Source organism: Tuber melanosporum (assembly GCF_000151645.1).
Source record: "Tuber melanosporum whole genome shotgun sequence assembly, scaffold_149, strain Mel28".
Classification (NCBI taxonomy): domain Eukaryota; kingdom Fungi; phylum Ascomycota; class Pezizomycetes; order Pezizales; family Tuberaceae; genus Tuber; species Tuber melanosporum.
Window position 1 is genome coordinate 23,574 of NW_003298807.1, and position 27,068 is coordinate 50,641.

Here is a 27,068-nt window from a genome sequence, read left to right on the forward strand (position 1 = left end):
GATATAGTAAAATCTTTACTACATAATCGAATCTTGTAACATTCAACACCAGCAAAGATAGCTCACAAATGGCAGCATCTTCTCACCAACTCTGAGGAGGAAGCATTGAGTGTATGAAATACAAAGTGGGATGACTATGGATTTCTAACTTGCTGCAGACATGTCTATCAAATGGTTCAAAGTCTCCTTGATGCACGGAATTTGATTAACCAAGTTGATGAGTATTGATTGAGCTACTTCTTGGGTCATCATCTGGATTTCGATTCTAAAGTAGAGTGGTGTTTGAATAGGGAGAGGGCTCTGGCCATAGACTTAAACTCCTTTAAAATGCATTTTGATCGCTTTTATCACATTGGATGCAAGTTTTATGTTGAGGATGAGGACACTTGGAATACTAATGAGAAGAGATTCAATATTGGATTAGGAGAAGCAGGGACCATGATTTGCCATATCTTACACTGAAATCTCAATATCATCCAAGATGGTAGTCATGATTGAGTTATAGTTGTTGAAGCAATATCGGAAGGAGCTAAAGTCTTGCCTCCTTTCATTATTTTTAAGGCAAATGCCAACTTGATGGGACACCACATGAATATTGAGATTGAAGAGAAGAAAGATGCTTTCTTTGCTACCTCTCCTAAAGGTTACACCAATACTGATATCACCTTTCAGTAGTTTTAGGAAGTATTTGAACCACAAACCTGTCCTCCGGCAGGTATCAACCAGCATCGTATTCTGGTTTTGAATAAAAATTCAACACATGTGGAGAACTATGAGTTCATCAAGTATGCTATCAACTACAACATTCATGTTCTTTGTCTTCCCTTCCATTCGACTCATATTCTCCAACCTCTCAATGTTGGCATCTTTGGTCCTCTTACAACCTATTATAAGTAAGTGCTTGAAGATTATATATCTCAGCAAGGCCCATACAGTATGATTAAGAAGAGGGACATCTTTCCTATGCTTCAAAGAGAAAGACAAAAGACCTTTTTGCCAGAAATGATCAAGTCAGCCTGGCATGCCTGTGGGCTGATTCCTTTCTACAAAAATCGTATTCTAAGAGATCCTATCTTGCAGGCAATATAGTCTTAAAGACTCTATCAGCCATCTGATACCCTGGTCTTCATCTATTAGCTAGAAGAGTAGTTGGAGTCAGCAAGTTTAATCATATTGAACACAGTAATCACCAAATAGAGCAAACTTGCATCAATAGTGTTCTCAAGGACGTCTTAACCCAGTAAATCAAAGAAGCTAGAAGTCTCAATACTGCAAAAGTTATTTCTGAGAAAGAGGTTGTAAAAGTCCAACAACTAGCAAAGTCAGCTAAAGCTAATCGAAGACAACTATGTGGTAGACTTCTACTCAGCTCCAAGCACTTGGCTAAGCTATATCACGGGCGTACAGAACTTGATAAAAAAAGGCTGAAGCTGCAGCAAAGCGCAAGGAAACCAAAATTCTAGTTAGGAGAAAGATAAAATCCAAGATGAGACAAAGAAGTGAGGTACATCTGAACCTTAATGAAGAGGCTATTACATCTAGCTTGGATGATGAGGACTCTGAGAGCAGCAGTGATGAAGAAATAGTTGAGAATCAATCATATCAAGCCACTCATAATGTAAGTTTTTCTGTCAGTCAATTTTCACTTTCAGCAAATCTAACGAATTGACTCCAACAGAAGTCCAATCTACCTGCTACTACTCGCCAATTGTGGCCCAGAATCACCTCTACCCATGCCAGAAAGTAGAATAATTTTAGAATTTTTTCTCACCTCAAAAAACTTGCACTTATAAGTAAATCATAAATTATTACTCTTATAATAAATTAACTCATAGAGATAGCTCCATTAGTGCAATTAAAATAGATTTGATAGGAGAAATTGGAATGGAAACTGGCTCTATGGATACCAATTTGTAGCTTAAATAATGTAGTAGTGTTTGAGTTACAACAGTTTTTCAATCAAGTAGTCACATTTCATTTGGTGTCCCATAACTAGTAAGTGTCTCAACACCAAGTCAAATACATTAGTTTCTAGTTAGCAATACTGTAATTACAGAAGTGGATATGATGGTTTTCAGAGTCTCTAGGTGTTTGCACCTTTAGAGAATACCTAACGTTGCGAGTTATATCTAGAGAGGTACATAGTTTGTAAAATAGATAGATATAGTCTATGAATACTTAGATGTAGAATATAAATATCGAAGTACCTCCCAAGCTTTTAGATATCATCAAGCAACAGAGAAGAGACCTTAATGATCTAATATTGCTCTTACGATTCTATTTTACTTTACCTCCTTCACCATACTCTTAGCAGTGATAAATGAAATCAGTGTATTTCGAGTCTTCCGAGATAATCTCTATCTATAGAAACGAATCTTGGTTGGCCTAGACAACTCTGAGTCTATACAGATTGTCCCTGCCTAGTAATTTAAGACTGCCTGATTCCATGATGGAAAAGGCAGGCTTTGACAGACAGTATTTCAATATACTTGGTTGAATGGTTACTATTTAGTTTTTCCATACATGCTCATACTAGTAACTGCTCACCGGTACGCGCATTGAGTATTAAAAACCCCACCGCCAAAACCCAGTATCTAGATCCACCAATATATCCAAACCCAAAATCTTCCACCATACTCACCTCCGCCACTATCTTCCCTGTACAGAGAGTACTTGATATTCGACTCTTTGGTTGGCTGATTAGTCTATGAACCAACCAGAAAAGGTTCGCCTCACTTACCCTTAACATCTTGTACTATCCGAGTCTGTAGCTCTAATGATTCCTCTATTGACACACCAGTTTCCAGTTCCTCCTACCATCCCTGGATCTCTCTAGGCCCTGGGCCACCCCACTGCCTGGGAGTTGAGAAAGTTAGAGTCTTCCATTTGTGCTCTCCTCCAGCTCCAATCACTGACCTGTAATAGTGAGAAATTTATTCCTTTTACAGACAGCTTATAATCGCAGGATCCATCAACTGGTAGTGTGATGCCCAGCTTCCGGAATATGTTGATGACAAGGTCTTGGTACTGAGAATTAAAGGTCTCCCATACCTCACCAAGAGCCCAAGTAACGAGGACTCTCCACTCAGCAATAATATTAGCATTAGAAAGAGAGATTTATGGAAGGTTAATTTGGTGGTTTTCTTCGTATTCGTCCAATTTCTGATCAAAAATATTGGAAAGAGTATCCTTAAATGGTTTGTTTATGACGATGTCCAATAGCTGTACTAATGAAGTACAACCTGCTGGTATAAGAGATGGGACAATGTTGTTTGATCGTAATGTATCTAGAACTTTAAGAGTAAAGTGAAATTTGGCCACATCAAGGATGAGCATTCGGGGACCTGGTGAGAGGGCAGGAACAAGATCTTTCTTAATCCATTCAACTTAAATATCTGTCTTTGCATAGGCAGTCTCATTCCACTTTGTAGAAACTCGTGGATTATATTATCTTTCTTTCTCCTCCCGTTTTGGAATATAATACTGCGATTTTTAGGATGCCTCATAACTTTGTTTACCTTTAAAGATTATTAAAGGCTTAATCTCTTATCTCCCACTCTCAAATATTGAGAGAATGAGAGTAGTCTGTTGCTTATCCCAACTACTGCTTGTTCCTTTTATCTGTACTGATTTACTCCCCTTATCTGCATAAGTCTGTCCATCAAGAAATTCAAAGAGTAGTGGAATTTTGTCCTTATTGACTATTGAGTGTAGCCAGTACCTTCCCACATCTCTTATCTTATCACTGGATCTGGGTCGTACTTGGGAGTTACAGTGGTTAAACTGGAGCCAATTACGTATTACCTTGAGATAGTTAACGGGAATCTTTTAGGATTTGTTTGTTGTAAATCATAAAGAAATATCATGATGTACGAGAAAACCTAAAAGCCAGCTAGTTGAAAAGCTAAGTTCAAGAGGATCTTGATCTGGATAAGCCTCACAAAAAACTTGGTATGCTTGTCAATTAACCCAAAATTTTCGTACTGGTTTTTCTCTCCTCCCTTCTCTTCTGATATCTTGCATATAAGATTTCCTCCAAAGCAGTCTACTTGCAGTATTTCCTACTCTCTCGAAAACACCGTTCTCCTTGCTTTGAATCTACAATTATTTTATGATTTTTACGCCAATCATGCAATGTCGTAATGGGTACTATGAAGCGGTCTGAAACCTCTCGAATAAATGGTAGTTGGAGTTTAGATGAACTAGTCTGAGCTTCTCCCTGCTGTTCGGCGCTACTAACTGGTATCCACTCATGGGTCCACCAATGGAGAACTTTAATCTTATACTCACAAGTATATGATCACTGGGGCTGAGTTCTTGGTTTACCATACTGAAGACTTTTTCGGTTTGAAATTAGCTTTGGGCAATATCTGGACTGGATCTGTTAGACAAATTTCAATTCATCAGTATATTTAAAAAACCACTCATTAATTAATTCTAGAGTACTAACTAACCTTTCACTTACCTAGAGGCCTGGTTTCTTCATTTTCAATAGGTGAATTCGTTGGTGAGTATCTATTGTTTGTTGAATTAAGTAGTTAGTTGATATCTATAATTCTGAGTTGCAGCAGTATGCCTAATATTGTGTCCAAGCACGATATGAACTATAGAGAGAATGTGTATTTTCTCTTAATATCCCTTAAATTTACTGCTAGTATTACATCTTCAGTATATCATTCAGCTTACCCCCTCCTGTACTGTTCACACAATAGCTACATATGAGAAAAACAGTTCTCAATTCTTCAATATGGCACTCCTGACGTCGAGTTAAGGTAGTTCTCTGTGTCTGCAGTCCCTGGATAACAGGAGCCTAAGGTGTAGCAACTCCACTAACAACCTCATTTAGGGCCAAGTACAATTTCGGGTTTACCTAAAAAATGTGGTATCATAACTTAAGGTAGGTAAGCTGTTGGTGATTCAAGGTCTGTAATGATTCTGAAGTAGTGGGTGAGATAGTTTGACAACCAAACGGCTAGCTGTAAATCCACATTTAATCTAGAGCAGGTGCCATTTTCTTCAATCGTCCACCCAGATGACTTCTTTAGTTCTGGAGTGTTTGTTGGTTTGCTTTTATCATTTTAAGTGTATTGAACTGCAATGTTTATCCTTTTTGTGTAATTCCGGAGGAGCTGGAGCCCAGGATCTAAGTTATATCTAATGTGTCGCATTTCATTTCAAGACACTGAGATATCCCATGAATGGATGAGACATGCAAATTCATGGCCTTCCTAGTTAGGTTAGTACTTGCAAAAAAAAACATATATTAGTAAGCCATTCTTGTAACCTCACCTAAACGATCATAGATAATTGTGATTCCACTTAAATTGATCAAAATAGATTCAGCCCAACAGTCAGTTCTTTGCAAGCGGGAAATAAACATTATAACAGTACCAAAGGAAAGCCGCAAACGGCCTCCTACAAGTAAACCAACTGAAGAGATTTCGGTAAGTTCTGTTACATAGTGGAATGGAGGGCACATAGCTGGAAACTATAATTACTGAGTTATGTATCACAGGTAAAAAAAGTCAAGAGTGCACCGAAGAGGCTAGAGGAGAAAGTGAAGAAGATATCGGCAGAGAATGCGAAAATCCTGGAAAGCCTACCCGAACCCCCAGAATTCGAAGCATATGAAAGTCCATTTTTGGCACATCTAGCAAGTCCAATTCTCCCACCTGAATTCGGCAGCAACCTTGAACCGCTTGCTCTCTTCAACCTGTTTTTTGGAAATGATATCTTAGCCCAAATTATTACCAATACCAACCGCTATGCAGAAATCAAACAGCAAACAGCTGAGGGCAACCAAGACTCCTCAGTTACTATTAGCCCATCTATACCAATGCCTCCTATTCTACCCAGTATCCTCCACCCAGAGTCAGTTCTGCATATACCATACCAACCCATTCTCGACCCTCCAGCTATACATCCTAGTGTACCACTTATTGTCTCAGAACCTCAGTCTTTCTCACAGCCTTGGTACCCAATTAGTGTAGAAGAATTGCGAATCTTTATAGGATTGCAGATATGAATGGGGGTACATTCCTTACCTGCTATTGAGAATCACTGAAATCAGGAGATACGACATCCGAATATGTACAACATGTCCTGTCATCGGTATAAATAAATAAAACGTTATTTCCATATTTCACCACCAGATGAGACTTATGATCGGGTAAACTAGTGGTGTAAATTGGAGCCACTTGCATCTCACCTGCGCCAGCGTTTCCAAGAACACTTCCGGCCATCCTTGAATGTTTCATTCGATGAAATGATGGTTCTCTGTAAAGGCCAGTCAGCATACACTATCAAAATGCCCTGAAAGCCAATAGATCAGTGGTATAAAATCTATGCTCTCTGTGACCAGGGATATACGTATCTGTTTTTATTTTATTCTAGTGCTGTGGGGAATGAGGTTAGTGACTTTATCAAAACGACCAATCAGTATACGAATATTAGCAAGGAACGCTCTCTTACCTTGTTTAATTCCAGTAGGCAACAACTTTTAGTTGAAGAAGAAAAAAAACTTTCAAGCGGCTTTTCCCCGACCACCCAGGCAGTATGCCATCTTGTTTTTACCCTCCCATTCCTGTCCAGTTAGTTTAACATCTATATTGACAATTACTTTATCAATATTCCCTTATTCTGGTACCTGAGGGACTACAGAATTGGCACTGTTGGCACTACTTAGGCCAAGTGTCATGATTTCCCTTCTGCTTTTTCAATTAGTAAAAAGATAACCTCGAAGGTTTTGGAATAGAATCACCTCTCGGGTATTATAGTCAATAGTGTTTGTACTACCCTATGGCAGAACAATAATACAGTTTTTCTTTTAACTACAATTCACAATCTTCGTTAGCTAGTTCTCAGTAATCGCAAAAAACCAAAAAAAAACAGCTCCGATGCAGTTGTAACGTGTTTGCAAAGTGCTAATCACGTTATCGGTAATAGATATGATAGTTGGCAGGTGGCCTGCTCTTCCAGAGAGGAGGCGAGAGCTGAGAACTAAAGGAGGCTTCGAGGGTGTACTGAGGAACAAAGAAGTAACTGTTCAACCAAGTATATTGAAATACTGTCTGTCGAAGTCTGCCTTTTCCATTGTGGGATCAGGCGGTCTTTAAATACACAAAATCTTGTCCATGTCTAGCATGAAAGAAACTAATCAAAGGTATCAAGAGATACTCTTTGGTAAAACAAACCAAGTATTAAATGATACTTAAAACAAACCAAGTATTAAAGCGATACTTAAAACAAAACATAAAATAAACTAAGTATCAAATGATACTTAAAACAACCAAGTATCAAAACGATACTTAAAACAATACATAAAACAAAACTAAGTATCAAACGATACTTAAAACAAAACATAAAACAAACTAATAACTGAGTACCCATACCGGTTACAGTAGTAGCTGCAAGAAAGCCATTTGGAGACAGTGAACACCAAAATCCTCTGCCCATTCCAGCTCTCATTGACGACTACAACAAGTACATGGGTGGGGTCGACATCGCCGACCAGCTTTGAAGTAATTATCTGTCGCATCAAACCAGTCAACGTAATTGGCTTCCGCTCTGGTTTTGGATTCTGAATACGGTGATTACAAATACCTACCTCATTGCTCGCTTGGTTAACCCCAAGTATGAGCATAAAGCCTTCCGCCGTAAGCTTGCTCTTGCCCTTACTGAGACTGGCTGGTCTCAGCTACATCCTCTTCTTACAAACCCTAAACCCAACCCGTATGCCTATGTCCCAGCAAAGACATCCTTACCGCCTTTCTCTTTTCGTATCACTGGTGCCCATCTACAAACATTTTTACTGAATAAAAAATACCAATGCTGGTATTGCCGGTTTAAAAAATGTCAAGGCGACCCTAAAAACCTCCCGCCAATATGTGAACGGGCTGAGATTCTACAAAAAATAAAGGTAAGTGAGACAGGTATTTGGTGCACTTTATGTGAGATACCTCTTTGTAAGCGAAATAAGTGCTTTTTCGATTTTCATACTATTCTGTGATGGCTTTTGGTTTGTTTTCCTACAAATGGCATTATTCTTAGAATTGGCTTTTCGGTTGAATTTGATATCACGTGAGCAAATTAACTACAATCTTCTGCCAAGACCCTTGGTTCTAGCTACCATATTAGGAAGGCCGTGAATCTGCATGTCTCATCCGTCCATGGGATAGGCCATCCTTGCCTCCTTTCCCCCACCCCCCTCCTCTTCTCGAGAGGCAATAAAGCTTAAAAAAAACCATACTTTTATTCTCCTGGAATATGGAAGCGTTTGGACGGCTTTTTTTTACTAAATTTTAACGGGTATTTATCAAGCCATCACTGGTCAACCTAGAGTGTAGATCCTGTTCGCAGTTATTCGTTCTCGCAGTATAGTTCTCTATGATAAAATATATTGAATCTCTCACTGGCCAAGTGACCCATGATCCAATAGGAACGAGTTCGCCTCACTTATCCTTAATATCTGGTATATGAACCCCCCCCCCTACATGTAATAACCTCCGGTGCATGGACTGTACAGTATGTTGTATTAAAAATACAAGAGAGAAAGATCTAATTTATTTTGCTCCTACTGCCCCTCCGAACCAAATGTAGTTGCCAACTCCTGATACTGCTCTCTACGATCCTCCGATACTGAAGGCCTGATGTTTGCGGATGCCTTTTCGAAATGCTCCATTGTGACCACTACTTGGTTTTTGCCTTCCTCAACTTCACCAACTCCTATGAAGCAGGACTCTCGAAGAGCTAGAGTCGTGGCCCGTTTCACCAATGCCGCTAGATCAGCGCCACTAACACAATATTAGTAATAGGAGATGGAGGATGTATCGGGAGGATGTATCGGGAGGATGTATCAAGCTAGACTAACCTGAAATTTTTACACCTACTATGCTCTGCAATAGCCCTTAAATCGACGTTGTTGGAGAGCGGTGTCTTTTTTGTGATAGTTTTCAAAATCTCTAATCTCCCCTCGGCATTTTGGAAGGTCAACAAACAAAAGTGTATCCAATCTCCCTGGTCTGAGTATTGACGGATCAATCATATCGGGTCTATTAGTTGCTGCAATAATATAGATTCCCTTGCGGTCATTGAAGCCATCTAATTCAGTGAGAAGAGTATTGACTACACGAGAAGAGGACTCCGAAAGATTGTCATTACGATGAGGAGCTAGAGCATCCAATTCATCAAAAAAGATAATACAAGGAATGGAAGCTTGGGCTCGCGAGAAAACCTGTCGGACGGCCCGTTCTGATTCTCCGATGTACTATACTGGTCAGTAGGTGGCTTTACGACAGCGGGTTATTGAAAATCAGAATTGGTACCTTGTTAAGCAATTCCGGACCCCGGATGCTAATGAGATTTGCACCACTCTCATTTGCAATGGCCTTTGCCAGCAAGGTCTTACCACACCCTGGAGGGCCCCAAAGAAGTACTCCGGACGGCGCAGTGAGCCCCACACTAGCAAAAAGTTCCGGCTTCTTGATTGGCAGCACAATGGCCATCTGCAATTCAGCCTTATGTGACTCCAGGGCCCCAACATCCGCCCAGGTAACATCAGGGACTGTTGCAAAACCCTCTCTTTTGGAAGACGGTTGAATCCTCGTAAGGCCGGTTAAAAAATCTGGGAACGTTATATAGAGTGGATCCAATTGCTTTCGAGTAAGTCGATGTGGGTGTGCGCGAAGGAAACATTGAATCGAGCTTAGAGACCCTGACTTCGGAGCAACAGGCCCGAGTACTGGCGCTGATAGTGGAGGGGAGTCGACTCGATCCATGTCCATGTTCGCTGAACCACCTAACCGGGCAACAGTTGGCACCTCTAAAGAGTCAGTAGCGGCTGATGGGTTTTCAAGGATTTCGTAGATTCGTCTCATTGCTACCATGCCGGCCTCTCTGGCCAAAGCACTTAGATCAGCTCCAACGAACCCGGCAGTTTTTTTGGCCAATTTTTTGAAGTCAAAATCCCCTATTAACCTCAACTTCTCACATAGTATCCTCAAGATCCTGTTAGACATGATATAATTAGTAAACTAGTACATACTTGAGAAATTAATATCAGGGGTAATCTGGGGTAGCACTTCTCTCTTCCAACTTCATCTGGCACACCAAGGTAAATTTCCTTATCAAATCTTCCAGCTCTTCTCAATGCTGGATCTAGGCTGTCGGGTCGGTTTGTTGCTCCAATGATCATGACAGGTTTCCCACCAGTCTTCTCCAATGCGAGATCGTCCATACAGGTCAACATCTGGGCAACAATTCTTCTCTCCATATCCCGCTGGGTGTTGTCCCTCTTCTGTGTTATAGCGTCTATTTCATCCATAAACATTAAGCAAGGGGCTATTCCCCGAGCTTCCTCAAAAAGTTCCCGAAGCATCTTTTCCGGTTCTCCAGACACTCCCGATACAATTGAGGGTGCGGAAATAGCAATAAATGGTAGCCCAACCTCTCTGGCAATAGCATTTGCTAGCATAGTTTTTCCGCAGCCAGGTGGTCCATGGAGAAGTACACCGCAAGGGGGCTGCACTCCAGTATGTAGGTTAACTTCTGGGTGGGCTAGAGGCATGGCGATGAACTCTAAAAGATCATTGATGACCTCTTCTCTGCCGCCAATATTCTTCAAGCAGATGTTCTTGGGTGGCTCGCGAGAGTTGTCTTGTTTCTGACGTTTTGTTGGTTCTCCATCTTTGGCCGGCCAGCGTTCCCTTCGTTTTTGGGGTGCCGGCGATGTAGGTATGGTGCTGTCAGCTACTTGCTGATTAACCGTGTTCGATTGCTGGTGGAGGTTTAAGCATTAGTATAATTTTGGATTTTGGATTTGGATGTTTCAGGTATTGTTGTACAGTACCTTCAGCCCTATCAGGTCCTCTTCATTCAGTTCCTCAATCTCACCTAAGTCACTATCCAGACCATCGGCCTTAGCCTCTTCACCTCGTACTGTGGCTAAGGCCTTTTCAATCATCTTCTCTAGATTCCGTCTCCTCTGCCTTGTCATACTCCTGTCCGTGGTAACATATGGGTAAACCTTCGAGACCGACAAATACAGAGAGCCGTTATTTCCTTCAGTAACTGAATGTTCGTCAATATACCTCCGAACTATAGCAAGCACCCTTCGTTCAAGCCCTTTATTCAAGGATTGCCTGTTGCCGGCCATTGTGAGCATTCGTTGTTCCCAGAATGGGGTTGTGAGATATTTGTATCGCTGCCTTTGGCCAACCTGTGATTAGAGGAAAGAGAAGAAAGTCTTTACAGCGTGTTGTGGTGCATGCCTTTAAGACGGAATAGTGGTAGGGTAGTCCAACCCGGAACCCGTTTCGACCGATTCGGGAGCTGCAGGGAGGAGGATGGGCCGATTTGCGAATCTAGTAAAAAATATCTCCAGTCCCGACTGACCTGCTGTTTGACCACGAGAGGAGAACACCCTTCCTTTATACCCCCTGAATGGTAGGTATTCGTAACAGTTTTCCCAATCTTCCACAAAATGATGCACAATTACATCACAACTGCAAAGACGATTCCCCCCCCAAGAGTATACAATTGCCGGTGTATGGTCACGTGAAAAGGAAGGATCGAATCTGGCCTTTTTCCTCTTCCGCTCATCCCCTCGTACAGTATGTGTGCAAGCTTCGCAGCTTTTCAAATGGCTAATAGCCTCGTTTGACCTCGGATCTTTCCAGTGCATGAAACAACTTCCAGGGTATGTATGGTACCGGCACCTTAGAATCAACTTTCACAAGAACCAAACTTTCCCAACTTTTCGACAAACAACATTGCATGCCATTACTTCACTTATTCCTTCCGTACCATGATCGTAAATCATGAAAAGAAAACATTTATAGAGTAGATTTTAATCTGGAAGGTGATTCCTTCCGAACTTGTAATAGCTCTTAAAATTGAGGCAAAATTTGGGTTGAGCCGGGGGGTTGGCGCCCGCACGTAGTAAAAAAGGGTTGGCTGAGTAATATGCCAATATATTGTCTAAGATAGTAAGGTCACATACTGCATTAGAACTAGTATACAGTCACACCTAGATAATGAACCCCGTTATAATGAATCCCTGGCTATAAGGAACAATTCCTCCCAGTCAAGCTAGTGAAATTACTGCAGAGGACAGTTTGCCATACGGAGGCACAGCTCATAAGTTTTGTACGTTCCACAAGCCTAGAGTGCCACACCCTCTGCGCGTGTAACATACAAAACCTAGGAGCTGTACCTCCGTAGTGAACGCCCGTAGTAAAAATTAGTGAACGAGATTTTGGGGTCTTGATTCTTGGCGTTCATTATAGCTAGGTGCGGCTGTACTGACTTTGGGTGGCACTGGGGGACGGTTCTAAGGTGCTAGCACCATACCGGTATATTATTAAAAAACCGCATGGGAGGAACATCTAATCTATTGTGCCGCTCTTCACTCTTCTCCGATGCCAAGGGACCGGCGTCTCCGAACGCCTTCCTGAAATGCCCCCCTCAAATTGGAACAGAGGTCGCCGACACCCCCGCTTCCTCAACTTCAACGATATCTACCAAGCTAGCCTTCTGAATAGCCAGACTCGCGGCCTCCCTTACCAGCACCGCCAGATCAGCGCCGCTAACACAATATCAGTATGGAAGAAGGAGGGTGTATTGAGCAAGACTGACCTAAAATTTTCACACCTGTCACTCTCTGCAATAGCTCTTAAATCGACGTTAAAGAGGGGTATCTTTTTCGTGAGAATTTTCAGGATCTCTAATCTTCCCTCGGCATTTGGAAGGTCCACAAACCAAAGCTTATCTAACCTTCCTGGTTTGAGTATTACTGGATCAATGAAGTCTGGTTTATTAGTTGCCGCAACGATATAGATTCCCTTGCAATCATTGAGGCCATCCAATTCAGTTAGAAGAGTATCGACTGGACGAGAAGAGGGTTCTGAGGAACTATCATCGTGGCGGGGAGCCAGGGCGCCCAACTCATCAAAAAAGATAACACATGGAATGGAAGCTCGGGCGAGTGAGAAAACATGACGGACAGCCCACTCTAGTTCTCCGAAGTGCTATGGTGGTAGTCAGTAGATGGCTTTACAATTGTAGGATTTTGAAATCGAAATTGAAACCTTATTAATAAATTCCGGACCCCGGATGTTTATGAAATTTGCCCCACTCTCATTTGCAATGGCCTTTGCCAGCAAGGTCTTACCACACCCTGGAGGGCCCCAAAGAAGTACTCCGGACGGCGCAGTGAGCCCCACACTAGCAAAAAGTTCCGGCTTCTTGATTGGCAGCACAATGGCCATCTGCAATTCAGCCTTATGTGACTCCAGAGCCCCAACATCTGCCCAGGTAACATCAGGGACCGTTGCAAGACCCTCTCTCTTAGCTAAAGATTGGGTTTTCGTAAGGGCGGTTAAAAAATCTGGGAACGTTATATAGAGCGGATCCAGTTGCTTTTCGGTAAGCCTATCTGGGTATGCTTTGAGAAAGCATTGAATTGAGCTCCGAGACTCTGACTGGGCGGTGGTTGTTACCTCCAAAGGGTCAGTAGCCGCCGATGGATTTCCAAGGATTTCGTAGATTCGTCTCATTGCTACCATGCCGGCCTCTCTGGCCAAAGCACTTAGATCAGCTCCAACGAACCCGGCAGTTTTTTTGGCCAATTTTTTGAAGTCAAAATCCCCTATTAACCTCAACTTCTCACATAGTATCCTCAAGATCCTGTTAGACATGATATAATTAGTAAACTAGTACATACTTGAGAAATTAATATCAGGGGTAATCTGGGGTAGCACTTCTCTCTTCCAACTTCATCTGGCACACCAAGGTAAATTTCCTTATCAAATCTTCCAGCTCTTCTCAATGCTGGATCTAGGCTGTCGGGTCGGTTTGTTGCTCCAATGATCATGACAGGTTTCCCACCAGTCTTCTCCAATGCGAGATCGTCCATACAGGTCAACACCTGGGCAACAATTCTTCTCTCCATATCCCGCTGGGTGTTGTCCCTCTTCTGTGTTATAGCGTCTATTTCACCCATAAACATTAAGCAAGGGGCTATTTCCCGTGCTTCCTCAAAAAGTTTCCTTAGCTTCATTTCCGATTCTCCCGATATTCCTGATACGATTGAGGGTGCGGAAAAGGCAATAAATGGTAGCCCAACCTCTCTGGCAATAGCATTTGCTAGCATAGTTTTTCCGCAGCCAGGTGGTCCATGGAGAAGTACACCGTGAGGCAAGTCCACTCCAGTATGAAGGTAAACCTCTGGGTGGGTTAGAGGCATAGTCATAAACTTCAAAAGATCGTCGACAACCTCTTCTCTGCCGCCAATGTCCTGCAGGGAGATGTCCTTGGGTGGCTCGCGAGAGTTGTTCTGTTTCTGACGCTTTACTAATTCTCCATCTTCGACCGGCCGGCGTTCCTTTCGTTTCTGGGGTGCCGGCGATGCCATTATGGTGTTTCCAGCTATTCGCTTGTTAATCGTATCTGACTCCTAGTGGAGGCTTGAGTGTTAGTATAATTTAAATTCTGAAATGGAGTTGTAGGGTGTTTGTGTCGCTGCCTTTAGCCAACCTGTGATTATAGGGAAGAGAAAAAAGTCTTTGCAGTGTGCTGCGGCAGATCCGTCTGGAGAGAAAGAGAAGCAGGCTATCTCCACCCTGAAGCAGTTTTGGATAATTAGGGAGGCGAGGGAAGAGAAATAAATAAGTTTGCAAAGCAAGTAAAAATATGTCAAGTCTTGATTGACCTGCTGTTTGATCACAAGGGAAAACACCCTTCCTTTATACCAGATACCCCCTGAATCGTAAGTATTCGTAACAGTTTCCCCAGCACCGCGATCCTCCAAGAAATGATGCATAATTATGTCTCCGCAGCTGCAAAGACGATTACGTCCCCAACAGTACGTAGTTGACTGTGTAAACGCCGTCAATTAATTATTCTCAGTGAAATCTCCGTGTATGGTCATGTGAAACTGGAGGAGCGAATTTGGCCTCTATCCTCTTCTGCAAATCTCCTCATATGTGTGCAGATTACACAGCTTTTTAGCTCGGCTGATGGCTCCGCTTAACCTCAGATCTCTCTGAAAGATACTCTCAATTCTCTGACGATTGTGACCACCCAGGGTCCATATTTTCCTCTGATTTTGATGCCTCATCCATGTCCGCTTGCGTAGGGTGTCTTTCGGCGGTCAGTATATACTCTATAAATGGGCTACAGATATCTATGAATACCGTATCTCTCTTTAGATGGCTGCAGCTATTTTCCACGGTTCAGGTCCCGGGCACGTGGTGAGGGATCGGAAACCTTTTGATAGGCTTAAAGCATTGAAAGTAGCGTATTCTGGGCAATTTCCTATCACCCAAATGTTGCAAAATATTATACCTCTCAACTCCGCGCACAGTCCGCTCCTTCAATACAATGAAGCTTCCCTTTAAAGCAATTATCCATTCCGTCGATGAATCTTTCGGATGCCATTAGTGCTGTTTTTAATTGAGTCCCATTTGCCCAAGGAATTGGTCCCGAACTGCCCCTGCGGAGATCACAGGTCTGATGGAGATTGCGGATGGTCCTAGTAAATATAGGTAGTACGATATTGAATTTTTCGAGCGCCCTCAACACCCGGGGTTGATTTGGTAGCCATCCATGAGGGTATGGGTGGCAGCTATGCGCCGAGTTATGGTGTGATTGTAGCATCTGGAGGAAGTGGTCGTTTGGTCGAGAGGATTAAGAAGGATCCCAAAACACCCCCAATAGGCACCCAAGGCACCACTTTCGGACACCATCGCAAAATATCACTCATTCCGGGTATGATACCCCATACCTGTAAGGTACAGTATGATACCAGTCCCAAGCGTAACGTTCGGAGTCTTCTGAACGGGGGGTTCTGAGGATTTAGAGTGTCTCGTCAGACAATATCATCCTGCAAAACAACTGGTAAAGCCTTGCAATCCCTCAGCCACGGATAGAATCTAATCACCTTCCATGGGCTCGTGCCGGTAACAGTCCCTTCTGATAGCTCTCCAAACCCCCGGTTCCTAGACCAAGGTCTATCGGAGCACGATTCGCCAAGCCAAACTTATATCTTGGCACAAGTTCACGTCGCCCGGCCAGTCGCCTGCCGATAGTAAATTTACCAATAACCGCTCCAAACCCAAGAATCCCCGAGTCAAACCAACCAGCCACCACCATCCACATCACCACTCTCGAAACACCTCCACCATCTTCTTCTACTCCATCACTCATCCATGGACCGCTCACCACCACGAGCTCCCCGCGGCGGCGGCCGTCGTGGTTGGGACCGGGACCGCGACCGCGAAGACCGTTACGGGAGAGACTACCGAAAGCGCAGCCGCAGCAGAAGCCCCGACCGACGATACACCGCAAGAAGGAGGAGTCGAAGTCCCGACAGAGGTACCATTCCCGTTACCCATCTTCCCCAAGCTCATCTCCTTACTGACAACTAATAGGCGACTACCGCCGAGACCGGGACAGGGACAGGGAGAGGGAGAGAGATAGAGGTGGAGACAGAGACCGCGGAGGTCGACCTCGAGATAACGATAGAAGGGTCCGCTCCCCCGAACGCCGCCGTCGAAGTCGTTCCCTCCGCGGCAAACGCTCTCTGCCAATCCGCGATCGCACCCGCTCTCGCTCCCCCCCCCCTGCTACTGCCACCACAAAGCCTGATAGTAAAGATCCCGAACGCACCTCCCCGGGACCATCAAAGCGTAGTGCTGAGAGGAGTGCCAGTGCAGATGGAGGTGCTACTGCCCCGGCAGCGGCAGCGGCCGGTGGGAATGCCGACGAGATGGAGGGAGTCGTGGATGACGAGGAGGCGCAGATGCAGGCTTTGATGGGATTCGGCGGCTTCGGGACCACCAAGCAGAAGAAGGTTCGCGGGAATGATGTTGGGGGCGTGTATAAGAATAAGCCGACGAAGTATCGGCAGTATATGTATGCTTTCTTTGTCCCCTCCTCCCCCTTTTTTTGTTTATGAGTTCAATACTAACTTTGGTGCAGGAATCGACCTGGGGGATTTAATAGGGCACTTTCGCCTTCTTGATACACCGCCGGTGGTAAGCTTCTGTGTCGAGGGCATTAGTCAGCGGGATTTCGTCCGCAAACTATCACCAGATTCACTAAACCCCGGCTGTAAGAAAACTTTAGGTAGTTTTCAGTCGATACCAATCCGATAAATGGGCCTAGTGTACTATTATTTATTTATTCCTTTTGCAGGCGGAGTTTTTTTTTCCTTTTTTACCATACATAAAAGTTTTCTTGCTCTAGCTTGACGCTGGTGATGGTGGCACTATCCCACGTGCTCAATCAGTCATTCGCGAGAGTTGGGATTATCATAGTCTGTTCTAGTTTTTATTTTTATTATTTTTATTTTAAACTTTCCTCTTGGCTATCTTTCCGGCCGGCGAGGGGTGAAAGACGTGAGTGGAACCGCGCAATGTACCGGCACTGGATGGAGAGCAGAGTGGATCAGGGTCGGAGATTGAGAAATCAGATGATACTCCGCGCGTTTATGGAATGGCAATCAGTATAAGAATTAGAATGTTGTACTATAGCTCGGGTGCCAAAATTTTTTATTCATGGTATTTGGAGATTAGATTTTCTTGAGTTATGATACTTTTCACTGCTGCAACTTTGGTGTTTGCCGGGTCGATCTACAGCTGGTCATAATTTCTCACTCGCGAGCCCTATGGTTTCCAAACTTTGGTCCGCTGTCTGGAAGATACGGGTGTTACCGCGCGTTCTACTAACCCAGTGGGGATTACAGATAACTCTAGAAAGCATAATATTATTAATCCGTTTCCAGCTCGTAGCTGCCGTACATTTTTTACTGGGTTCCGGGGGGGTAAGGCAGGACATGCGTATAAATATCATTATCGAAGGGTGTATGATAAACAAAACTCCGTGGAACGTATTTATAGCCTTCCAAATCGCAATGGAATTGGTAGAATCAAAGATCAACTGCAAGGTAGGAAGTAACCTTGACACCCAACACGTGCGAGGAGCCATGTTTTTGCAGGTATCATACATTACAATCAGTTGAGTAGATAACTTTCATGACGCGGCTAGTGCGTCTCTATCCCGTATTTATAGACCCCTCTGTACCTAGCAATCATGAGGAATGATCGCCCCCCCCTCCTGAACACCTTACTAGAGAAGTCTCTCTCGCAATACAGGAAGGGGACATGATACCTGGCTAACCCCCATTTAGCACAAACGAAAGGGCTGGGGGGTTCTCCCTTCTAGCAAGTGATCGTCTAGAGATCACTCGGTTGTATCTCTACTGCCTGTAAGTCCTGATATCCTGTCTGCCTGTCTGCCCAGACAAACTCTCGGGGATGGGTCCTCGGCGAGAATGGTGAGTAAGTATTGATTAATCAATTAGTTCTCCAACTATGATATTTGCAAAAAAAAGACCGACACGCCCCCAAACCGATTAGCCGTGTCATGGGAGGTTGCATTAGAGGGCCTGGTTAATTTGAGGAGCATCAGGGGGTGGGCAAAGTTTCGCTCCTCCCAGTTTCTGCCCTTTTTAAAGTGGTGGTCGGCTGGCGCAGGGGTGATAGCACCCCGGTGGCAACCGCCGCCAGAGATACTTAGGTTATGATATGTACTAAGATGCGGACTAGCTCGAAGAGTTCGTATCATACCCTTTGCAGGATTCGAAATGCATTGGATGGTGGCAAAAGTAGGATGGGAGTTCGCCCTGGGGGAGAGGGGAGTAGTAGAGATTGTAGGAATTCCTTGAGGGATTTACTCATGGAAATACCTCTCAGACACAGATAGATATCTCAGGAGGCTGGCCTCTCCATCTGATACTAGTGATTAGTGTAACCCACGGTAAACCGTGTGAACAGTAACCCACCGATTCTCACTCGAGTGGCTTGCTAATTGGTCAAATCAGCTCTATGAAACTATGGTAAAGATCTCAAATGCCACAGCCTCTTGCACTGTATTCTTCAAACACCACAGCTGAGTATTGAAGTGGATAAGGTCAGAGAAAATTTTAGTTCATTTTTTATTTCTACCTCTTCCATCGTCAGCGATGTGCTCGCGAGTGCTAGCCGGACTTCTTTATATAAAGAACCTCGGCCAGATACACCACCACACCGCGACAACGGGTCTTTAGTATCATACTGGCTATCCCATCCCCCTGTTGTGGGAAATACCTCTCCCCCTCCCCCCCTCATATTTTCTGACATGTCAGCCATCCAACACCTGATAGATGCTCCTACGGTTGGTCAACTATTTAACAATTCTCAAGATTTCAGAGAGGGAATCACAAGAAATTCGGACAGGCTCCAGCATAAGCTTGAGCTTTCCTGCAATTATTACAGTATCATGCAGGTCTTGTATCTTTCACTAGGCACTCTCTGCCTGGCTCCGGTGAAAGAAAAAAAAAACCTACAAAAAAAAACCACAGTGTGATAAATGGGGGAGAGTGGTTTGCTAGGGTGAGTAATAACTAAAACGTAGCGCTTCAGAGCCTGTATCTACTTTTCCTGCAACAGTTCCGCTCACGATAAACCAGAAATTAGTTCACTTAAGTTCGACGAAAAATAAATATAATACTATACAATAAGGTAAAACTTAGTTTAGCTTTTAAATATTTTTTTTCCCCTTTTCGGACAACTATTTCTCAAGTTACCTCATGAAAATACTGACAAAAAAAATCTCCCCGAAATTAACCACAATTAGAAACATACAAGCAAGAGCTCTTCTCTATGTATTGGAGGTTCGATGGAACATCAGACCTTAAGAATGGGAAATGGCCCGGGGTCAAGAACTCACACCAAAAACTTACTATCATATACCAATGATGATTATTGCTAGTATGGTTGGTAGAGTACAGTGCACTTGTAGGATAAGTATTTGTTTCCATAGTAACATTGTGAAATACCTAGCTAGTGCAGTGGTTAATATGTCAAGAACTAATTGACCTCCTGTGCATTTAGCGGGTGCCCAGGAGTTCAATTCCAGCTCGAGGTGGAGTTGTTGTTGAATTCTCCATCAGGTAGAGCAGGATACTTTGGGATTCCTGGCCCTACTGGAACTGGGAGAGAGAGGTGGCAGATTTCGACTCTGGACCAGTACCCTGACGGGGTTGGTTCACGATCGGCAGGCTTTTTTCTTCTTCTTTCTTTTTCCCCAACCTGATGGATGATTCATATGATGGCGGGTTGTAATTCCTTAATATTATGATACAAACTTTACGAGATGAATGTAGTTATTCACGGAGAGTCACTCGATAGAGAATTCCCTTGGGGTATGTTAACCGCAGGTTGGTGGGATCGGTATGGTATGATACCAGATCTAGATAAAAACCTGATTTGTTCAAAGATCAATACAAGAAACCCCCTCCCTCGAATACCGGTATTTTAATCTTCAAAAATCGGGCAATAATAGATCACAGCGATAATGACTGGGCTTTGATCGCTCTTCCGACCTCCATTTAGACTACAAGTACTCGTACAGTACTACAGTACAGGTATCACAGTACAAGTACCGACTCGTTATTACCGTAGAGTACATGCACTCACCAGCAAAAAGGACCCTTCGCCAAGAAAAGAGGGTAACCACGTTACATTTACCATTTCGAACATCTCGTTTACGTACTCACTCCTGCATCCGCCCGTCTCCTTCTGGATCTTTGCACTCGCTTCAACATCGTGGCCATAACACGATACCGCCCTTGGCGTCCAAATACCAGATGCCGCCATGCGCTTCACCCTTTTTCACTTCTTCTACTCAACCTCCTTTACGGTCCTCTTCCTCCTTTTAGCCATCCTTGTCCTAATCACCCCTGCCGACACCATTGTTCAAGCACTCATACGGAACGAGAGAATTAACAACGTATTCATAGTTGCCGGCTGCTACGTCCTTACGGCCCTAATCGCACTAATAATCTACGTTTCTCGAATTTATAGTGTCAGGCGTTTGATGGCCGATATTCCGAAGTTCTACGCTCCTGTCAGGAAAGTTTACTTAAGAGCTCGGGTGCATAAGGCCATTACGGCAAATTTAAGCCGGAGCGCGGTTATTGCTGTGCAAAGTCGGCCAAGGGAAGGTGGGCAGGGGGTTTGGGGGGAAATCAAGCATCCGGGTTGGTCCGACGGAACCGGGAGGTTACCGAATGTACAGTACTTGTCAGTTGTCAAGGAGCTACCGAATTTATTGGAGATAGAAGCGTTATCGTTACGCCCTCCTGAGTCTTCAAGGGATGGGCTTAGGACTCCTACGTCAAATGTATTCGAGGAGATTACTATGCCGGATCAGGAGGTGGTTAGACGACAGCCACATATGTCGTTCAGAGCCTATTTAAACCGGTTGGCAGCGGTCGGCTATGTACGACAGGATGTTGCAGATTTATTTATGGCTAGATATGAACGCGCTAGGTTCCGGAGTCAAGGTGAAGGGATTGAAGAGAGGGAATTCATGGAGCTCATGCACATTTTTGCCGGATTATTGAAGACTTTGGGGGATGACTTGTTCACCGACTCGCCATCCACATCCTCGCGTCACCGAAACTGGGAGCCCAGGGACGAGGATTCGAATGAGGAGGACCATCGGGAATGTATGGGGCTCGAAAGACGGGATAGATACAATAGCTCTGGATATGAAACGACAAGCACGGAACGCGAGGAAGGAGAAGGGTTACGGTCCACCCCCGATCGCCTGAACGACGGCTTCGTCGTCGGTGTGCAAAGAAGGCGACCCGAAACAATTGGGTCGACAAATATCAGTATGCGCAGGACTACGACCGCCACTACTGTAGGAAGCATAACCAGCCCTGAAGACAATGAGATAGAAATGGTGTCGCTGAGGCCAAGGGGTACCAGAAGGTTGAGCGCAAGAACGTCGGCGGGGACTTTTGGTTGACAAGTATATGATAATGCTGTTGTAATCCTCTTTTCCTTTCCTTTGGGTGGTGTCGGTTTGCATTCTGGCGTTTTTTCCCTTTGTTTTGTTTAGACCTATGTTTTTCCCCTTCATAGCATCGAAGTCCGGCGTTTGGGTTTTCAGATTTGGAGCGCGAACGCTACTACTGTCTAATACTTCTGTTCAAATTTGGCTTCGCGTCTTCCGTATTGGTTTCATTATCGCTTTGTAATATAGTTCATGTGGTATGATATACAGGGTAAGTGAAGTGCTCGGCACATTTTGTCTTCCAAGGGGATCAAGCACTTCTTAGGTTGATCAAGATCTTTTTTGCGATATTTGACTGTCCCCGCCTGGCCCTTACGGGATATACTCGTACTACACTTTAAATTAAGGTAACGCTCTCGGCCTGCTGAGATAATTCTTGAAGTGTCCAGAAAGTCCCCCAGATATGTGCTCCCTATTCGGGTGAGAAATGCTGTCTAACTATGCTTTGACTAGCACCAACAGTGTAGTCCGTACTCGCTTCAGCACATAAGGTGAATATAAAGGTCATAGCTCCAAGGAGGTGTGGAAATGACTTTGCCCGAAAATTATTGCCATGTGCCAGAGCTAAAATTCATCAAAAGTTGATATTTGTGCGTTGCTCGCCTCGCATCTCACCAATCGATCGGCTTGGGCGACTACGATATCACCGTGAGCAACGTTGTACTGTACTGTACAAGTACATAGTACATTGCCGTTTGAGTGGGGATCCAAGAAATTCCAGATCGAGCCATTTTATTACCCGACGACCTGAGTGAGTTCTCGAATGCTTGTATGTCGCAATGATACCGGTACCAACCCACCGTACCTAAACTCTATCGCCTACATACCGGTATCCTATCCATAGTACCATAGATAGATATAGAACATCATATTAGCCTTAAATCCGCCGAACTCCCAATTGAGTACAGTACCAGCTCCATCACGAACCCAAATGCTATTGGGCGTGCTACAACATGATGGGGCTACTATCCGAGCACAATAATAGATCGTCGACCGCCCTGAATCCAAAAAAGTCACATTATCCGGTTTCGTGCCACGGGAAAAAACAGTGAGCGGTATTGAGAGACCTCATATATACCGGTACTGCAGAATTGCTAACTAGTACAGTACAGCAATATCATACTAGCCCTCTGGACACTCGATCCCCCCCCCCCTCCAACAACCGGAGAATCAACAAATCAAACAAAAAAGAGAAAGAAAAAAAACCGATATGTACCTGCAGAACCTCCCCCCTCCCTTAACCTTTCTCCTCCGCCGGGTTTCCGATCCCCAGGGAAGACACCCGCCACGTAACCTGGGAAGAGTCAATATTAATCACCCGCAACAAGGACTGGAAGGTTACCACGGGAGGCGAAAAGAGCATCGTTAAACTCCGAAGGCAGTTTAGTTCCTGCGCCAGGGGAAGCAGAACTTTTTCAACACCCTTTTTTGATGCATTCCTGTTCAAGGCCATGTGCAAGGGAGGAGGGGCGCTGTGGGGGGTTTTGCAGAGACCAGTAGTGGGGTTATGAGAATATCTATTGGGTTACGGAGGGGAAATATTGCTATCATAGGTGCGGTTCCGAGGACTCGGGTGAGAAGTTCATGGGGTATGCGATATTTAGGAAGTGGAAGGGGAAGGGTCTATATTCGATTCGATTTGGTGGACGATTTTTATGTATGTATATCTCTTCTCACTCTTTTTGTATATTCTTACCTCCTATCCATGCTTCTCGAGGGTTTCCCTGGCTAAGACTGGATGGTTTGGCTCTCGGTTGATACGGTATATGAGGGTTGAGGAGTGGGGGGGGTGGTTTTGTATGATCGTATTGGAAATACTGGAGAGTTTTTGATTTATAACTGATTTATAAGAATAGCTATCTCAGAGACTTGTCATAGAATTAGACAGAGTGCGGTTTGTATGATATCACATAAGGGTTCCGGCTAAGCATAGGGGGAAATATTTTTCCCAAGAAGAAAGAAAAAAGGCAGTCAGTCCCCGCTTCGGACGGAAAATACCTTACTTATCGAGAGCAGTTCCCACTAGTTGCTTACAGGGTATCATAGTACGTCCCCAAAGCCTGGAAACAACGCTTGAATGGAGAGAAAAACTATCAGCCAATCTGATATTAATAACGTGCTCCCCCCAGGTTAACTTACGAAACTATTTTTCCCACATACCCTACCTCAGGTAGTCTCCCTTGCATTCAATGCAATATCCCTATCCCTCGCAGCCAGAAGCTGTTTAATCCAGAGATTCTGACACTCGCTCACCTCCTGATCCTTAGACCACCACTCATCAGAAGGTTCCTGATCCCCGTGTATCATTGGGTCCTCCTCCTCCCCCCCCGCCTCCCTGGAGCCATGCGCCTTGATCCACGAAGCCATGTCCTCCGCCTGCGCATTACCGGGACTATCTCTCTGCCCTCCGGCAGTGGACTCTCTAAACCAGTCTACCAACCCAGCCATAAATAATTCCTTGGACCCATTGTAGAAACCGCAGGCATCCTCGTGGACATCCTCGATGTTACGGACGATAGGATACTTAACGAGGAGACGCAGGGGACCGGGCTCGTTACGGTCACCCTCTGTTGCAACTCTGATTATTAGCGGGCTGTCCTTGGAGGAGGCGGTGATGAAAAGCAGAACAGACCCTGGATGCTCGATTGGGACGGGGGGGACGAAAGATGGGGAACTAATGTGAGCCATTGCTCTGGCTAGAAAGGCGGTGCTGCCCTCGGGGTCCGATGTGCTGGGTCCTATGTTCGGGGCATTGTATCCTGCTTCTGACTCTGCGGTGCTGGCGGCTGGATTGGGTTGGTCGGGTTCTTCCGTCATGCTGAGGGAGATGGGATGGATAGCGAATTGTATTGTGGTGGTGTAGAGATGGGAAGCGAAGCAGGTAAGAACTTAAAGTCCAGATCCTGCAGGTGCGGTTTTCCTCGTTGTTGGTAAAAGCAGTCGACTCACTGCGGGAACCCGACGCAACCTTCAAGGATTATGGGGCTGAAGTTAGAAATATAGTGAGCGGCCGAAGGGTAGAGGGTACTGACGAATCTAGCACCTCCCGGTTCATGTGAGTCTACAAGTCACAGAATAGGCTAGTATCGTAGTTCGATCACAGATGAGCTCTTTGGCTATTCCCAACATACCCCGAAAACCTGGTCTAATGGAATGCACCAGCAGTTAGAGATATGGCCGGGAAGAGTGACAAACATGGTTTATGACAGCTACATCACATTCACCCTCCGGGGTCGTGCGTAATATTAGCCCGAGTGAGAAATCATGAATAATGATGAGTGAACATTCTAGAACTACAAGCTTGGCTGGATAAAGGACTGGAAGGAATGGAAAGAAACCCACATAGTTTCATTAACCGCCAATTAAAAAGGTAAAGATAAATCTCCCCACCAGCAGGAGCAGGATAAGTATCGGTTCCCACGATAATATTATGTGAAATGCCTAGCTGACGCGGCGGTTAATATGTGAAGAACCAATTAACCTCCTGTAAATCAGCAAGGAGCCTAGGCGTTCAATTTCCGCTCATGGATGAGCGGAAATTGAATGAGCTGTCACGTGAGTTAAGGGAGGAGAGTTAACAACTCCCGCCCTACGAGGACTGGGAGACTGGAGACCCTTGGCCTTCCCCAATAAGGCCGTAGGGTATGATAATTCATGATATCATAGCAGTTGTAATTCCTAAACGCTATACCCGCCCCGCCGAACCTTCGAAGGCGGACACTTTGCCTAGGTGCACGAATACAGTCTCTCTTACACAACCACAACTGGACCGTCCTATGATAATTATGAGGGTGGATATCAACCATCAAATACGATAGCCCTTTCACACACCACCAATCTTCCAGTTTCAGGTGGAGACCAAACTCACAAAAATTCCAGCCCTCCGACAGCGCAACCAAAGAACGGGATGACAATTACACCACTCCCGCTGGAATCCGAGCGAATTTTTGCCCTATAAAGAGTGCTCACACCCATCCCGTAACACCTGTGGTATCACGACCTTGAGGCCGCTTCTGATGGGAAGTTTTGGTATCCTAGGGCTTTTCAAACTAAAACATTCAAAATAAAATGGCCTCTATTTCTAGATCTCCACAGGACGAATTACTCAACCTGCGGATCTTTCACTCGTCTCTCTTTTTCCCCACCTTGGGGAGTAGAAATTCTAAATAAAATAAAATGTTACCGGGTGAGACATTATCGGGCCGGTGCCCTAGCTGTTTGAACTCCTGAGAGATCGAAATTCGATTACCAAAAGGACGGGAGTTGCTAGGAAGTGGAGCAGCCAGCGCCCTATATGAGATGAAGGATGAGCTTCAAGCTTGCGCAAGGCGCTGGTTGCTCCTCCTCTGCCACTGACTCGGACACGGAGGGGGTGGCACAAAAACATGCGAGTCCTCTCCAAGTCATCATAGTGCAAGCATTCGCGAGGGATATCGGGTCGTGCAGAGGTGACTCGCGAAATCCCCAGACATTTACTTCACATGGAACATAACCCGCCCGTCTAGCTACCGTAGGCGAGTTTACATGAATACCGTATTATATCCCACAGGGCAAGTCCGGAGCGCTCTATGCACAAGTTTCCAGGAACTGCCAATTTTTTGAACCGCCCTCCAGCCCTCCAGCCTCTAGCTTGCCGAAACCTAGGGGCCCCAAAAATGCCCGTAGCGGGGTATGTGTTTTCCTTCGTGGCGGCTACATGACTCGCTAGCTAGCAGCTACAGTTCTATCCCGAAAAGCTTATCATACTCCGACGAAATCACTAGCGTGTTCGAGCAGGCTGCTCGGAGGAGCCGAGTGAGGACCAATGAGTCGCCCTCTCTCCCAACTGCTGGTGAGGGGGGAAAACATCACAAGAAATTCATCAAGCATGATACTGGGCAGAAAGAAGGACCCAAACTTCCCAAACACATGGGAACCCCCCCCCCTCCAACACACAAAATTTTATTTCTATCGCTTCGGGGCACTTGGGGCCTCGGCCTCAAGACCCAAATACGAGTGACCGGCCATGACTCCGAAAACCCGGGAGCTCTCATACAAATAGCCTACCGTACTAGCTACGCGCCCACCACAATTTCCACGAGTGAAACGGTACTCGAGTACATGTGCGTATGATAAACAAAGCGCCCAACCCGGAGATTAACTTGAAGTGGAAAGTCTCCAAGTAC

General features: G+C 44.8%; 4 protein-coding genes; 2 read left to right on the forward strand and 2 right to left on the reverse strand.

The window, feature by feature from the left end:
- Window positions 1-8,572: 8,572 nt before the first annotated feature.
- On the reverse strand, window positions 8,573-11,161 carry GSTUM_00002916001 (uncharacterized protein; the record flags this gene model as incomplete). The annotated part of the gene is made up of 7 exons (XM_002836480.1): window positions 8,573-8,792; window positions 8,870-8,965; window positions 8,997-9,265; window positions 9,324-9,716; window positions 9,882-10,005; window positions 10,080-10,774; window positions 10,847-11,161. 7 exons carry the CDS (start codon window positions 11,159-11,161, stop codon window positions 8,573-8,575), a joined length of 2,112 nt encoding a protein of 703 aa, XP_002836526.1.
- A 1,152-nt stretch (window positions 11,162-12,313) lies between these two features.
- On the reverse strand, window positions 12,314-15,565 carry GSTUM_00002917001 (uncharacterized protein). XM_002836481.2 has 6 exons: window positions 15,192-15,565; window positions 13,758-15,138; window positions 13,497-13,683; window positions 13,086-13,415; window positions 12,634-13,025; window positions 12,314-12,583 (listed from the first exon to the last, which is right to left on the reverse strand). Exons 2-6 carry the CDS (start codon window positions 14,408-14,410, stop codon window positions 12,463-12,465), a joined length of 1,683 nt encoding a protein of 560 aa, XP_002836527.1. The 5' UTR covers window positions 14,411-15,138; window positions 15,192-15,565; the 3' UTR covers window positions 12,314-12,462.
- Window positions 15,566-16,138: 573 nt separating this feature from the next.
- GSTUM_00002918001 (uncharacterized protein) lies at window positions 16,139-17,571 on the forward strand. XM_002836482.2 has 4 exons: window positions 16,139-16,371; window positions 16,428-16,911; window positions 16,978-17,033; window positions 17,125-17,571. Exons 1-3 carry the CDS (start codon window positions 16,206-16,208, stop codon window positions 17,018-17,020), a joined length of 693 nt encoding a protein of 230 aa, XP_002836528.1. The 5' UTR covers window positions 16,139-16,205; the 3' UTR covers window positions 17,021-17,033; window positions 17,125-17,571.
- A 3,123-nt stretch (window positions 17,572-20,694) lies between these two features.
- On the forward strand, window positions 20,695-22,198 carry GSTUM_00002919001 (uncharacterized protein; the record flags this gene model as incomplete). XM_002836483.2 has 1 exon in its annotated part: window positions 20,695-22,198. One exon carries the CDS (start codon window positions 20,695-20,697, stop codon window positions 21,853-21,855), a length of 1,161 nt encoding a protein of 386 aa, XP_002836529.1. The 3' UTR covers window positions 21,856-22,198.
- Window positions 22,199-27,068: the final 4,870 nt, after the last annotated feature.

Coding starts and splice junctions, on each gene's coding strand:
- GSTUM_00002917001 (XM_002836481.2), bottom strand. CDS start 14,410: ATGGCATCGCCGGCACCCCAGAAACGAAAGGAACGCCGGCCGGTCGAA. Junction 13,684..13,757: donor GATGAAGTTGGAAGAGAGAA/GTGCTACCCCAG, acceptor CATGTCTAACAG/GATCTTGAGGATACTATGTG. Junction 13,026..13,085: donor GTCCGGAATTTATTAATAAG/GTTTCAATTTCG, acceptor CTACCACCATAG/CACTTCGGAGAACTAGAGTG.
- GSTUM_00002918001 (XM_002836482.2), top strand. CDS start 16,206: ATGGACCGCTCACCACCACGAGCTCCCCGCGGCGGCGGCCGTCGTGGT. Junction 16,372..16,427: donor GAGTCGAAGTCCCGACAGAG/GTACCATTCCCG, acceptor GACAACTAATAG/GCGACTACCGCCGAGACCGG. Junction 16,912..16,977: donor ACGAAGTATCGGCAGTATAT/GTATGCTTTCTT, acceptor ACTTTGGTGCAG/GAATCGACCTGGGGGATTTA.